Source organism: Vidua chalybeata, chromosome 9 (genome assembly GCF_026979565.1).
Source record: "Vidua chalybeata isolate OUT-0048 chromosome 9, bVidCha1 merged haplotype, whole genome shotgun sequence".
NCBI lineage: Eukaryota > Metazoa > Chordata > Aves > Passeriformes > Viduidae > Vidua > Vidua chalybeata.
The window spans coordinates 14,538,253-14,553,309 of NC_071538.1; the positions used below are offsets into that span (position 1 = coordinate 14,538,253).

General features: G+C 49.7%; 1 protein-coding gene across 4 annotated transcripts in view; it reads right to left on the reverse strand.

The window, feature by feature from the left end:
• RNF220 (ring finger protein 220) overlaps window positions 1-15,057 on the reverse strand; it is a 213,973-nt gene that overhangs the window by 66,476 nt on the left and 132,440 nt on the right. For all 4 annotated transcript variants that reach the window (XM_053949884.1, XM_053949885.1, XM_053949886.1 and 1 more), the window contains one exon: window positions 2,803-2,848. In XM_053949884.1, the coding sequence (XP_053805859.1) occupies window positions 2,803-2,848 (46 nt within the window). The remainder of the gene's footprint in view (window positions 1-2,802; window positions 2,849-15,057) is intronic.

Here is a 15,057-nt window from a genome sequence, read left to right on the forward strand (position 1 = left end):
ACACTGCAGATTTGTGGTGCTCAGCGCTGCCCTTTGAGCTGCCTTTGCAGAGAGGAAGCCCAGGCACCAAGCAGTGGTGCTGGCTGGAGCCCCAGCTTGCAGCTCTTGCTTGGCTGTCACTGCCTCAGTCCGCTCTGATAATAGAAGAATCTGATACAATAATCCTGCATTCATCACATCCCATGTTGAGTGATTGGATTTTCTTTGACATATTGCCATGAAAATTGACCCAGTGCAGTGAGTGACAGCTCTTCAGGGGCAGGGGAGCAGTGAGAGAGGAACATGCATTTACATCTGGGCTTTTATTGCCCAGGGAAATGTTTGCTGGGGCAACTGTGGGGAAGGAGTGGGAGCAGAGCTAGGCCACAGAGCATGAGAAGATGAAATCCCTAGTTCCAGCTGCCCCCCAGGAAGAGTCTCAGGCAGCACAGAAGTGGCAATGGTAGTGATGCTATGGTAGTGTGCAAAGGTCCTAAATGAGCCCTAAAGTAGAGTTAGAGCCACTGGTGAACACAGAAGTAACTACCAGCCTGCAGTCATTCCAGTTTCTATGTCCCTGAGTGAAACCAGCTTGCCCTTGTTTGTTTTGCCATTGGAAGCTCCTGAGGGATGGGGAGGTGCAGCCCCTTCTCCCATTGCTGAGCTGCTGGAGCTGCTGGCCTTTTTGTTGGCACCAGGAAAAGGACTGGCCAGGAAACATTGCAGCAGTCCCCTTCCATCAGTTCCAGAGTGGCACAGATCTTCCCTGGAGGTGCCTGCCAAACCTCCAGTGATGCCTGGGTGCCTGGACATGGACTGCAAGCCCACTCCGGGGGTCTGTATCCCATCCATCTGCCTGGGACTGTATAAGAGGGACTTCACAACCTGATGGGCTATTCATACCCTATGTTGCAAACATGCAGCGGGCACAAAGGAAAAGAGCAACCTTCATCTCCCCACCACCCTCCTCCTCAATCCCACCTGGTTACAAAGGGGCCTTTAATACCAATCTCAGGTGAAGGTGACAGCACTGTGCCTTCCCATGCCACACAGGACTTGTCTCCCAGCAAAAGCCACATAGAAATAATGAATCCTCCTGGGCTGAGAAGCTTTCAAGCTCTCTGAGAAGGGAATGAAAGATTTCCTGATTTCACCCTCTCCCTCCCTGCTCTGCCGGCTTCTTGAAGTTAATGTTCTTAGTCCCAGACGTGATGGGCAAAGGGAAAAGATCCATGTGGTGACAGGGGACGATTGATCTCTTTTACATAGAACGACGCTCCAGTCCCAGTTTAATCCCCTCGCTCGAGGCAAATGGGATTCTTTGTCAATGGAAACTTCAAAAGCCTGGCCCTGCCGTGAGATGGACCTTCTTCTTTATCTGGTCTCTGTCAGTCACTCACCGTGTTTGCCTCCAAACAGCTAATCTGTTTTCCTAGCCGTCCTGCTCCCTCACAGGCAATGTGTTTGGGACTGCTGAGTTATCTACATGGAGTCCTGATGAGGAGGGAATGGGAAGATTGCAGTCCAGATGCTTTCATTTTGCTGGTGCCATTTCCAGCTCCTTCAAGACATCCCACGACAGCCTCACACTCTGTGGATTATCAGCAGTGGTGGGTTTGGGAATTCCTCTCTGCTCTGCTTGTTTTCATGAGAGAAAGGGTCAGGTCTCCACTCTTCTGCATGACCATACTTTGCTCCTGGAGCAAAGTATAGTCATACAGGAGACAAAAGTGTGGAGCACTATGGAGTAACATTGCAATTTCTTTTTTCCTGTGAAGGATTTGGGAAATTGTTTGGGTTATTTGGGAGTCATCCCTACCTGCCAGGAGCTCAGGTCAGCACAGTGGCTCCCAGGCCTCTCCCTTGGTGAGGCAGACAAGGTATTGATGTACTTGGCAAGACAACCAGCCCCAAGGAGTAAATCTAGAACTGAAATGTCAGTCTTTGCTTCTGACATCACATGCCAAAAAAATCACCATAAGCTTCCAGAAAAGCCAATGGGGAATGAGACTGGAAGTTAATTCTAATAGAACAAGCATGAAGACATCTCCTGAGAGATGCCCCGTACTTGTCTGCAAGCCAGGAGCCTCCCTCATTTGGACTGTGTCATCAGCAGTGTAGGAGAACCTGGAGCACTTGCCTTTGCCCACCTTAGAGAGGACAGCATGGTTCTCAGAAGCTGTGCAATGCCCTGCAGTGCTCCCTGCCACCTGCTCACTTGCCCAAGCTCTGGTCTTTCCCACCCCTGCGCCACATGAAGTCCAGCTGACAGCAAATCAGTAAATTATGCCCTTTGCAGTGATGCCATGATGCTCTGTAAGTTTTGTATTTCTGCATTGTGAGCCAAGGGGATGGGAGGTGGGTCCTGGGGAGGGGTTTGAGGCTGAGATGGTGTCTTTGAGTGATTTGGGCTCCTCCTTAGGTGTGCTTCACTCCCCTGAGGCAGGCCCACTCTCCCCTTCCAAAGCTGGCATATGGCTCTGGCTCCAGGAACTCCCACACGTGATTTCCCAGGCTGAGCTCAGGCTGTGTGTGATCAGCTTTCATTAGCTGTCATTAGACACAATCTGGAGTCCCAGAGCCCAGCAGGTCCTTCAGCTCCACTGTTCCTCGGCTGCACAAGGAATGCAGAGCCCTGTGCAGGGACTTGGCTGCTCCAGCCCAGTGGGACAGCAGCTTTCCCCAGTGCCCCTGGCCCCCAAAGTTTGGCCATCTCCCTGGGAGACATCAAGTAGCAGGACAGGGAGTAGGCTGGGAAGGTGAAGGGGTGTAAAGAGCACCCCTTGGAGGACAGGGAAAATATACTGAGGTTTGCTCACTTACCTTGGGGGTGCCTGCTGCCATGGCATCCTTCAGGATGGAGCTCTTGCTGCCAAGAGAGAAGAGAATGAGGTCAGTCACAAAACTGGCAGGCAAGGAGGGGAGTGCTTCGAGAGATCTCATAAGGTCAAATAGCAAAGCACATTGTTCCTCTTCCCTGGACCAACAAGAGCCTCCTCACCCTGCCTGGAGGGACATGGGAAGGAGGGCAGTGCCAACTATTTCTCCAGCTGTAACAAAACGGTCATACAAGTGGAAGTCCCCAAACCAGCCACATGAGTCAAACCCTGGGGCTTGCAAAGCTCCTCTCCCAGCATTGGAAAAAGCAGAGAGGAAATCTGCAGGGGCATAGGGAAGAAAGCCAGGGAGAGGGCAGCAGAGGTGGTGAGCCCTGTGAAGGATCAGGCACAATGAAAAAAAGGAGAATAGGAAAGAGAAAGAGATTAAATTGGTATAAGAGCAAAGGAAAAAAAGATTTCCTCAGCTCCAGGCACAGCGGGGAAGCAGCAGCTCTGCTGGAGGCCGGAGTGATTTGTTAATTCAGCTTGTTCTCCATTTAGCAGGGAAGGAGGTCCCTACCCGGTGCTCCTCCTCGCCTGCCCTCGCTAGCAGGAGATGCTATAGATTTAATAACACCTTCCCCCGCTCCAGACAGGTTAAACTTGAAACAATTACATATCAAAGCCGACATGGCGGGGAGGCCTGCACTGTAATTTTTTGGTTATTAAAGTAATCTCTCTCATGTAAATTCTCCTGCTAACATGCTGCAAACAGCATTAGGAAATAAATTATTTCCCTATGATTCGATTTGTCAATGCAAAGCACCTGCAGCAGGCAAAAGGCTCTTGAAATATGTTGCCAAACCCAGTGCCTGTGCTTGTAAGCACACGCTGGTGGGGTGGCTGGCTCCCAGCTCCCCATAGCCCCGGGGAGATGATGGATGGGTGGGTGGGTGGGTGGAGGGGGGAGGGTAGTGGGGGGAGGCGGGGGCTGGGGAAAGGGGGGGAATGGAATTGTGTTTAATAACAAAATTTGTATGCAAGCCTGCATCCCAGGCTAAGGATGAGTGATCGGCAGCCAGAAAGTATTAAAAAGCCTCGCTAAACAGATGCTGACAATAGAACAAGACATATCAAATCAGATCTACTTCAGAAACATTAATATACACACGCACACACGCTCGCCCGCGTGCGCGCACCCGGCTCCACACACCCGCGCTCCTTTCTTCTCAATCACAGCAATATGGGAGACATCAATAAATTTTTATGAGACTTTTAGAAGATCAACACGGTACTAGATGTGACAAAAAAGCAATGTGCCTGTCATGTTCGCTTTGTCGGGGACACTTTAGCCCCAGATGCCGAGCTGCAGTGCCAGCAGGGAAAAATTGAATTTGGCTGGCTTTAATCTGCCTTGATTTGGCAGATGGCTGGGTGTTATGAAATGAGCAGGGATGGAGGAAGGTGTTTTCTCCTGGGGCCATGGCCCCCCTCCTCTCCCAGTGCCACTGCCTTTTGCCCCCTGCCCTGAAATGGTGGAAACACAAACAGTTATCCACTGTCATCAGGTCACTCCAAATGCCACAGCTCTGCTCCCAGCTATGGTTCCTGGGGACCACGGATGGATGGGCTGGGGCATCTCCTCTCACACAGCCCCACTTCCCTCAGGGAATGTGCTGCGGGATGCTCACCAAGGGTACAGGATGCCCCCTGTGTCCTGTCCCCCAGCTCTGCTCTCTACCCTCAGGAGGTATCACAGAGTAGAATTAGTTCCTGCTGTCCACTGAGACACAGCCCTGGCACCACCTCAAGCCCGTACAAGAACAAGCACGATGGGAAAGATTTCCATCCCTTCTCAAACCTCCAGCACTACCCTGAATTTCTCAATCACATGAAGTGTGAAACAACTTCCTTTTATATCCTTTTATAATCCAAATGCCTTATTAAAAAAACAAACCCGTTTCCTCTCTTTTCTTGTTAAAGGTGTTTAAAATTATTCGTTTTCAAGGGAAAGAGGAAGAATATAATTAATTCCTCCTAGAAATGGTGTTAGGGCCAGGAAACTGAAGTTTTCAGAATGAGAGTCTCTCTGGTCAGCCAAAAGATCAAGCCACTGCTGTTGGGACCGATAAGGAAGGGGACTGGTTTAGATAACTTGGCAGACTTTCTTTTATTCTTCATCTGGAGGATTATTAATACTCACCCCCTTTCTTGCAATGTAGCTCTACTCTATCACTAATAAGAGTTTGCAATTTGGGTTTTTTTTATATCCAGAGATGGGTTAGGAATAGGCATAAGCCCAGGTCATCCAAGCACCCAGACCTTGCGATTTAAGCGTGCTTTTCCCGATCCCACTAAACAGCCCCCTGAATTACAGGGGCTGCAGCCCCCTGCACCTCTTAAGAATGCTGGCAGCTGGCTCAGGATCGAAGGGCTGTCAGCAAAGAGAAACCTTCCCCTCCATAAACACCGCAGACAAATTAAAAATGGTAAAAGGGAAATCAAGACCTTTAAAGTTCAAACACTTTTCGATGCCTTTTAAAGTTTTTTTGCTCTAGGCCCTTGCAGACAGCACAATCTTTGGAGACCTTGGGATTCTCTTTAATCACCCAGCCAGGCTGCAGTGGTCTGAAATGATTACACATTTACATAGTAATAACCCCAACACTCCCCACATTATTTCATGGCTAGCATATTTCCACTCAGTGAGTGATCCATGTGTTTTAAATTATAACCTGTACATAGGAAATTAGTTACTAAGTACGATATTCATGGGCTCATCTGACACTTCTAATTAAGGTGATTTACACAGAATTATCTTATGAAATAAAAAAATGGTGTTTTGCTAGCTAATAAAATATAATTACTACCCGCTTTTCTAAGTTACAGTTAGTTTTAATCTATTTGGGGAATTGTTTATCTAGTTCATTACAGCAAAACAACTTCTTTACCTTTTAAGCAACCCCCCCAAAGTACCAAAGAAGAGCAAGGAAAACCCTGGGAGGACCCAGAGATTTTGGCAGCCTCCTTCTCTCTCTCCTGAAGACTGCACTTCCAAGTGATACAAGGCTGCTTCCTCACTGGCTCCCTTTCTGGGGGCTGAGACACCAGTTCTGTCAGTGCATTCATGCACTTCATGTGTTTGGATGTCCCCATGGCGACAAAATAAGGCCCCTGCCCTGGTGCTGCCAGAGGGCTCTGCCCAGTGCTGCAACTGCATCACCTGTTAACGGGAGCAGCACAGCCAGATCCCCATGTGCTCCAGGACACACTGTTCCTTTAGATTGGGGACCATCAGCTTTAAGAGGAGCCTTTCCTCTCAGCAAGGCTCTTCACAATGAAAGCGGAACTCAGGCTACACCAGAGACATGCAGATGTCCTTTAATGCTAGGCACACATTTGGTTAGGAGCATCCCCACGTGCAACTGGGAAGCCCCTGGCATATCCCTGAGTGACTTCAAGGGGCTGTTCAGCCCAATGCTTCTGTCATGATTTCCCAAAGGGCAGCTCAGCAAGCCAAATATGTGCCCTCCTTATCCACAGTCTTGGGGTTTCCTCTACCCCTGCTGTGGTTGCTATTACACACAATGACCTTCAAGCCTATTTACTTTGTTATGGTCCTGTGTTTTGGGGTGTGCTTGCCATAGGAAATAAAAAGGCAACATGCAAGGAGCAGTCCCTTATCACCTCCGTGAATAGAAGCTGCTGCTTCTTCCCACAGGGAAAAATCAGGTCATTATCTGAAGGTTAAGTTCCCTGAACTGGGGCAGCTGCAGTTGTTTCTGCTTATTCCTGAAGGACACTGACCCAGTAAGGAGCAGGTAAGAGAGCTGCTGCCATGCAGCTAGAGCCTTCCAGCTCTGCCTCCACAGAACCCCTTCTCAGCAGGCCCCTGTTTGACAGGCATCAGCCTGTGCAGCTCCCGAATGAGATCCTGCAAAACCAGAAGATTTCTACAGGCTGCAGCCAATGGATGTATTTAATTAAAAGAACAACCCCCACCTCCAAAAAAAAAAAAAAAAAAAGCCCAAAAAAACCCAACCAAAAAACAATTGGAAACAATTTATTTTTAGCTGTAGGACTCAGGCTTGAACATACAGCCTTGGGATGGGAGCCCCAGCAGCTGAGAAAGCCTCTGGCAGAGCTGTGGATGGCAACTCCAGCTGTAATGGAGCAGTTGCTGGGTGGAGAAGGAATTGGATTTTTGCGAATGCCAGTTTAAATAAGTGGAAGTGTCACTTGATGCTTAAATAAGGAAATGGGAGTTTGATTTTATATCTAGCTGCAGGTGACAGCACTCAGCATGGCCAGGTGAGATCTATGTCATCACAGGAAGCACACTGGGATTTTTACCCTGCTGTGGCTCCCCCAGTGGCACCTGCATCCCATGATAGGAAAAGGGGCCGAGTGATGCTAAAAAATTGCCAAAGAGGCTGCAGTCAGAGCTAGAAATGTTCTACTCCTACAGTGCCAGACGTGCTTCCCACAATGCTCCCCCTGTCAGCATTTGTGAGACCTCAGTGACCAACACAGTCAGTTGTGACAAATCTGACCCACAGGGCAGTCACCCACCTCCCCTGAAGAGATGAAAAGCAGCAGAATCATAAAACACTGTGGCATAACCTGACCACGCTGAAATCCCCTATTTGCTCTGTCCTGTTCACATCCCCAACTCTTTCTGCCCTGCTGGATTTTCCTTTATCAACCTCTGGTACCCCATGTCCCCACTCAGAATGGATAACAGATTTGTGGGTGAGGATGTGATGGTCCATGTGTGCAGGGCCGAACAGGACACTGTGGCTGGGGCGTAGTTTCATTTCTCTCCCACTATTTGAAAAGGAGGTGGCTGAAAAAATAAAAAGGAAAATTGGAGGGAAAGGTCATGCATTAGATTGATCTGGGGGGCTCTTTGCTACCATGGCTATAATGACTGTTTAATTATTCCCAGCTCATGTGGCAGTTCAGAAGAGGCTCTGCAGAAGACATGCATTGCTCCAGGGCAAATAACTGACCGGAGATTTATTTCTCACTCTTGGGTTTCCACACACCCCTTCCCAGGCCTCCTGCTGCCCTGAGAGTCAGCAGCAGAGGAAGGCTTTGCCCTCCAGAGTTCCAAACCTCAGCCTTCAAATCCATATCCTGGAGTCAGGGAATGGACTGCAGGTACCGTAGCTCTGAAGGCAATTTGAGGAGTGTTCATAGCCCTTTTAGGGCACTGCATGAGCAAGGGAAAACATGACCCACACTTTTTTTCACTTGCTGTGCTACCCTGGAAGACCCATGAGAAATGCTTCTCACCTACAGATTATGGACAGCAGCCTCTGCCTTCCCTGGGGTCTGCCATGGAGGAGAGGAACGGGGCATCACAAGCAGGGCAGGCAGCTGCCTGGCTTGTGCTCTCTCTGTAGGAAAAGCCGTGGGTGAAGGGTCCAGGCTGCTGTCATTGCCACCCTCTAAATGCACAGGAGGAAGCTGGAGGGACTCTCTTCCCTTTCTGTCCATGATTAATCTGCCACAGTGAGGGGCAGGGACACAAATCAGAGGAGGAATGAAAGAGGATAAATCCATGGTATCAGCAGCACCACATTGGCTAGATAATAAACAGACTCCTCTCCTCATAAATTTCTCTCCATTCCCACATGTTTTCCTGCCATCAACACTGGCAGACCTGGAGCTGGACTGCTTCTGGCCTTTCTGATGTCCTGGCTGGTGGGAAGAGCTGTGGCTTTGCCAGGGGACCTGGGACCTTCCACCTTGGCTGGCATCCTTCACTCCCTGCCCAGACTGGGGTGCAGCAGGAGCAGCAGGATGGCACAATGGAGCCCCATCCAAGCTCACTGGGGTTTGGAGGATGCATGGGACACATGAGGTGACTGAGGCAAGGTGGTCCATACCAGCATGTGGAGTGAGTGGGAGAAGCACTAGAGACACAAAGCACGCTTCAATTTACTTGGGAATTTCACTCTCTCAGTGCCCCAGGGCAGCTTGTTCTCACTGCCTCAACCCCACACTGTGTCCTCACTCCTCAGTTTGGTAGCAGCCAGCTCACCCACTTCTCCACACCCCACACAGGGATGTGACCCTGTTAGCTGCCTTGTGGTGGCAGGTGGTCCTGGCCTTGCTCGGGGATCACAAGAAGCTGACACTTCCAGGCAAGTTTAATTTAAATCCGACAGGAATCAAGCTGCTGGAGAAACTTCAGGTGACACCATCCAGCTGGAGATGCATCTGCACCTCAAACTGGACACCCCTGACTCCAGAGCTGAGGTTCTGTGCTGAACACCTCTGCCATGGGTGGGTGCCCCACTGCTGCTGTGGGGCAGGACTCTCTCCGCAGAACAGGATGTGAAAACCTGTTCTGTGTCCTTAGAGCAGCTCCCAAACACCAGCCTGTCCCTGCAGCCTGGTTTTGCTGGTGAACATTGGCTGGAGGGCAATCATGGAGGACTCACAGCCAGGAGGAGCACTGCAGAGACATCACACACAATTAACTGCTTGATTGAACACCTTGGGGGATACCAGAGCCCTTTGGGATAGCCCCTGGGAGCACTGGGAGGGCACAGCCAGGGAGAGGGTGCTGCAGGAGAGGTACCCATTCCCACCTGCAAAGCACGCTCAGGCACTTAATAGTACCTGTCCCCAGCATCTCCCCGGCCTGGATTTATGCCTTGAGGGGTCACCTCTGGCGAGACTCTAATAACACGACTTTATTAGCTTTCTTGTTCCTTCTTTAAGATACAGTAGCAAGGGGGGAGGAGGGCAGCAGCACCTCGGGAAAGAGCGGGGGTTGTATGGATAGGAAGCAGCTGCCCTCGCAGTTCCCCTTCTTGGTGACAAGGGGGAGAGGGAGAAAAATGATGCTCCCTTGAAATTTATCATGCACCCAATTACAATGTTAATTGGCAAGTCCCAGAAATCAATTAATTCGCAAATTTTTTTCAATTAAAAATTAAGATAAATCATAAAACGTTATTAAGCAAAGGCCAAACTCCATGAACTTTTTTTTTTTTTGTAGGCATCTGGGTTTTTTAAAATTTAAATAAAAAAAAGAGCTGTGTTGCCAAAGCTCGATGCCCTTGAGTGCCTTTGCTGAAGCACAGGGGGCTGTCATCAGCAGGACTGGGCTGAAGACAGATAAAAAAATATCGACCAGTCGGACACACTGCTTCTGCTTTATTGATCAGGCGGGAATTTAACTTGCTGTGCATATCCACCGTGTCAGCAAGGGCCACGGGCGAAATTAAAAGTACTTGGCTTGGAGATGTCGCCTTGATACCGGGGGGTGGGGAGAGATGGAGGGAGGGGGAAGAAGAGGGGGAGAAAGGGAAGAAAAGAAAAGAAGAAGGTGGAAAAAGAAGAGGGAAAAAGAAAGAAGAAATAGACAGGGATAAGTTGAGGAGCAGGAGGTTTCAATGCCTGCTTGCAATCTCACTTGTTGGTCAGGGCTCCTTCCTCTCTCTGGAGAGCCCGCAGGTGTCTACTGCATGCAAGGAAGGGAATCGTGTATTCCAACAGAGCATTGGAAAAAACCCTTCTCACTCAAAACCATTTCTAACCTCTCTCATTGAGAGGCTGGGGGACCTGCAGCATTTGCTGCACAAGAAGTCTGGGGAAGTACCTGGTCATCAGGTTAAAGTCCCCAGGCATAAATCAAGGAGACCTGAGGCGAGAGCCATGACCCTGATGTGACACACGACAACAGAGCTAATTCGGGTTTTACACACCCTATTTATCCTGCTGGGCCTGGCAGCATGGCCACTCGCCCTTCCCCAGCAGCCGCCCACGCTGGCCCTGGGAAGGTCCTCCAAAGGTCCTTTGGGACAACACGGCCCTTGGCAGATCCCACAGAAATGAAGTGAACACTTTCCTGGGGCAGTGCAAGGAAAGGAGCAGCCGCATTTAAACAGAGGGTTCCCTGAGCAGGAGAGGAGTGTGAGCCACATCTCATAACCTGCTCTGGGTCCTTATTGTGACCAGGAGGAAATAGACTAAGCCCCTGTCATTTGGGCACACAAGGGACCACAGGGATGATGTGCTTGCCAACTTGTCCATTAGCAGGAGTTTCTAGTGCAGACTCTGAGGGGCTAGCATGAGATGACTTTAACCAGAAAGACCGTGAAACACTGGGAAAGCAACCTGTGAAAGACATGAAAAGCAGGATGCATTTCTGTAGGTCTGGAGACATCTCTCAAGAACAGTCAACTTGCCTTGTGACCAGTTAATCTCCCAAGGTCCCACAGCCTTTGCGTTTCAGCTATCTTGCCACTTTCCTCCTTATTTCTTATCCCACTGGGCCCAGAGCTGCCTCTGTCCCCTGAGAAGAGCTACTGCTGTGCCTCTCTACATAAAGAAACCTGGAGCTGAAGCTCCTCACAGCAGGGTGAGGATGCTCTGTGCAGTGCCAGGAACTGAGGAAGCACTTTCTGCTTCTACCCCGGCTGCAAAAGAAGAGAGGATTAAGAACAGTGAGAGGAAAAGAGTATGTGTGCAAACAAGGGAGAGAAATCTTCAGATGGAACCCAAAGGAAGATTTGAGCCTGGGCAGAAGCGCACTGAATGCTGCTACAGGAGCTGGAGCACCATAGTTCTGGGGTTGGCTCTTTTCCTCTGACATGAATCAAAGCTGGCTCCAAAAGTCAAGCTAAATCCCCCATCTGGGCACTTCACCCACTTTGACACAGGCATTCCCACTGCATCTTACTCTGCCCTCCTTTGCCTGACACTATTTGGTTCTTTGTGACAGCATCTTGGAGGTCACAAGAAACAGCCTGCAGCACTTTCCATTTGCACCAAGGTGCGAGACCCCGGTGCCCTCTGTGCCCCGGGAAATGCTTCGTAATCACAGAAGCAGAAGAGAAATTATTCCTGGACACACAGAAAGGTCATTAGGGGAAATCAGTAGCTCCTGAGATGCTGGATGTGCAGGGATGTGTCCCCACGCCCCCAGCAGAATGGCAAGGAGCAATGAGAGCTGCTGGCCTGGGCTGGGAGCAGCCAACAGGTGGGCACAGGCTTTGTAATACAAACATGCTCAGAATAAGTACTGATTGCGAAGGAAAAAAGAAAGAAAAGTGAATGAGAGGAGAGTTTGCACAGCCATGGGGCACTTTGAGAACATCATCACCCTCACTGCTCCAGTCTCTGGACTACTCCCCAGCCATATTGCTACACCTCATCCATTTTGGGAGGTGAAATCCTAGCTCTGAAGCATAGGCTTGCTGCTGCTAATGCAGGGGAGAATCTGGCAGCTGTCACATGGCGAAATAAAAACACCCCCTGCCAAATATTTTTTTTAAAGGAGCATTGCATATTCAAGAACAGATTGCTATGCTATTAAAACCACTGCATCCAAAGGCACATTCCCAACCTTCGAACTGCTGAACTCAGCAACTGTAATATTTGTGATGTGACTTCCTACAGTTTTTAAAATGGCCAATAAATGTCTCTTCCCCAAACTCTAGAAAGAATCATTGTGGAGCATCAGCTGAGGCTGACTCTACGGCTCTTAATTCCTCCTTTACTTCTGTCCTCAAATTAATCTTTCCTCCCAGCCCAAACTCAAACCAGAGCCCCAAACCTGCCCTTCTCCACCCAGCCTCCCCTCCATCAGCAGTGCTCTGCGGTCACTGCCTGGGGAAAGCAGACAGGGATTAAGGGTCCTGCTGCCCACTGCCACCTCTGCTCACAGTATTTACCTGCAGGGTGACACGCAGCAATGCACACGGGTGTGTGTGTGTGTGACCTGAGGGACACCCCTGGGTGCTGCTACAGAATGCTGTGCCCACCTGCACTGCCTAGGTAGTCCTAGGCTGGGGAAATGCAGCTGCAGCCAGAGTACCAGCTGAAGTTTGGAGCTGGGGCCACTGACAGCTCCAGAAAGAGTCTCACATTTCAGTGTGCTTTATTGCGAGCCTTTAACACGGATGAGGTGTAAAACAAGTGAATATATATTGAGTGAGGACAGGAAACTCACATCTAGATCAGCTTCATGAACACAAACCAGGAATATTCATGTATTCTGTGTTGACCAGCCTGGCTGAGGCACAGGGCATAGACACATACAAAGGGTCGCTGTTATTATTTTTTATTTTTACCTTGCTTGGCACTTTAGCTGCTCAGATGGGCACCTTTTGCTCTCTGACTGTACAGGCAGAGCAAGGAGAGCATCCCTTCTGCCCTGCATCATGGGGCCACTCCTCACCTGCCTCCCACTCTCTGCTGCTTTGAGCCTGTGCTCTGCAAAGGTGAGCTCCAACGCAATTTCTCTTTAGAGGAGGAATACCAACAGTCTTGCCTGGCAAGAGTTAAACCCCATAAAACCAAGGCTTGTAGTTTTGTTTTCTTTCAATTTATACCCTTCACTTAAAGGGGGGGCAGGTGGGGAGGGAAAGAGGGGGAGAAAAAAGAAAGCCAGGTGACATATTCTAAGAGGGAGCACCGAAAACGTGTTAAGCACTTCAAAATCTCATATATTCAATCGGCCTCTGGCAAGACATCTGCCTAATGTTAGCGCTTAAATATCCTTTTCCATTTTACATGCATTCAAGTCTCATTTGAGCGAAATGAAACGGTATTATTAAAGGGAGATTTTGCACAAATGGCCTGAATTTGACATGTCAAGTTCAATGAGGCTGTTACATATGTAACACCAAAAAGGGCTCGGAGGCTGCCGGCTCTTGAAACAGCGCCAGTGGCTCAGAAATGAAATTTGCATTCAGAGAGCCCTGCTTCGCTGCGTGGAGCTGTGCACAAGGCTTGGCTGGACCCACACAGCGTGGAGGAGCCGTGGGGCGAGCACAAGCAGGTCTCTCCCTATGCTTTGGGAGACTGGACACACCAAGAAAACAGCAGAGCTAGAAACCCAGGTTCCTCATTCCCACTCAAGATCGCTTTTTCAAGGGAAAGCTGGACCCTGCACCAGGGTTGGATCCTCCTGAGTGATGTTCATCACTGGTCCAACAGCTGATTTTTGTCCCTGGTACATGCACAGGACTCCTGAGGCATGGGTGGGTGCTGCCCTGTTGCCAGAATGGCTCCTCCCGCCTCACTGCATGATGCTCGAGCTGAGCTGACCTTGAGATATCCCTGTCCTGAGGCCAGGATGGTCACATCAATACTGCCCATGGAGGGAAAAAGCTGTCCCTGTCTCTAGGGGATAGCAAACCCCATACCCACCAACTGAGAAAGGGGTTTGTTGGAGTGGGTGAGTTGCTTGCGGTGATCTGGGACCATAGGTAGCATCGTCCAGGTGGTGCCTACAGCTTCCTTGTATCTCAGCCCCAAGAAGCTCCTCAAGAAATCCCTTTTCCAGAGTTGATCCAGTGCCCACCAAGCCTTCAGTGCTGCAATCTCAGTGGGCAGGAGGGGATCTGACTTCCTAACCCCAAGCACAGGAAATCTATGATTTTGTTGCAAATCATTAAGGTTTATTAAAACTTAACACCACAAGCCATGATTGGCTGCATCCTCTTTAAATTAGAAAAAAAAAAAAAGCCCTTGGAAAGCAGCCCCCTGGTTTGCTTCTCCCCATCAGACTGATAAGTAACAGCTGCTCGGCCATTTCGGTAACAAGTCAGTATTGGCAGGGAGCGGCCAGGGCTGCCAGTGCCCGTCGCGTTTATAGGCCCACATTTTATTTTTATGTTTATTGGGTTATTTGAGATCATTATTAGTTTCTCTCTTCTCTTGTTGATGTGTTCTTGCTCCTGGCTTCTCCAGGCAGGAAAGGTGGGGGAATGGGAAACGGAGCTACCCACTATAGCGAGCTGCCTGCTGCGGCTGGGCAGTGCAGGGGACTTCAACTCCCTCACACCCTGCTGCCTGCTAATCCTGCCCACGATTCCTGCCCTTCCTGCCTGCTGCTGCTGCTGGTCCCTGCCTCGGTTTCCTCCGGGATGGGGAGAGCCCATCCCTATGTGGAGCTGCTGTGTTACAGATTAGCCTCCATCGCCTGAATCCATCGCCTAGATTGAACGTTATCTATCACACTACGGAGGGAGTCGTTATTTAATAATTAATAAAGACCTCTGATTCTTCCTCGCCGCCTGCATGGCCGAGTGGAGCAGGCCAGGGAAGCGAGGGCAAGCCAGGGAGAGCTGTCTCCTCTCTAACTGCTGCTGTTATTTAAAGGAATAATGCCATTCTTTTTCATTTGTCAGCTGGCCCACAATGGCCCTTGTCACGCTTTATGATTTAGGGTTTCCTTTCCTTTCCCATTAAACGCCACCTTCCCATCACCACTTTGCGCCAGCCAGCCTCT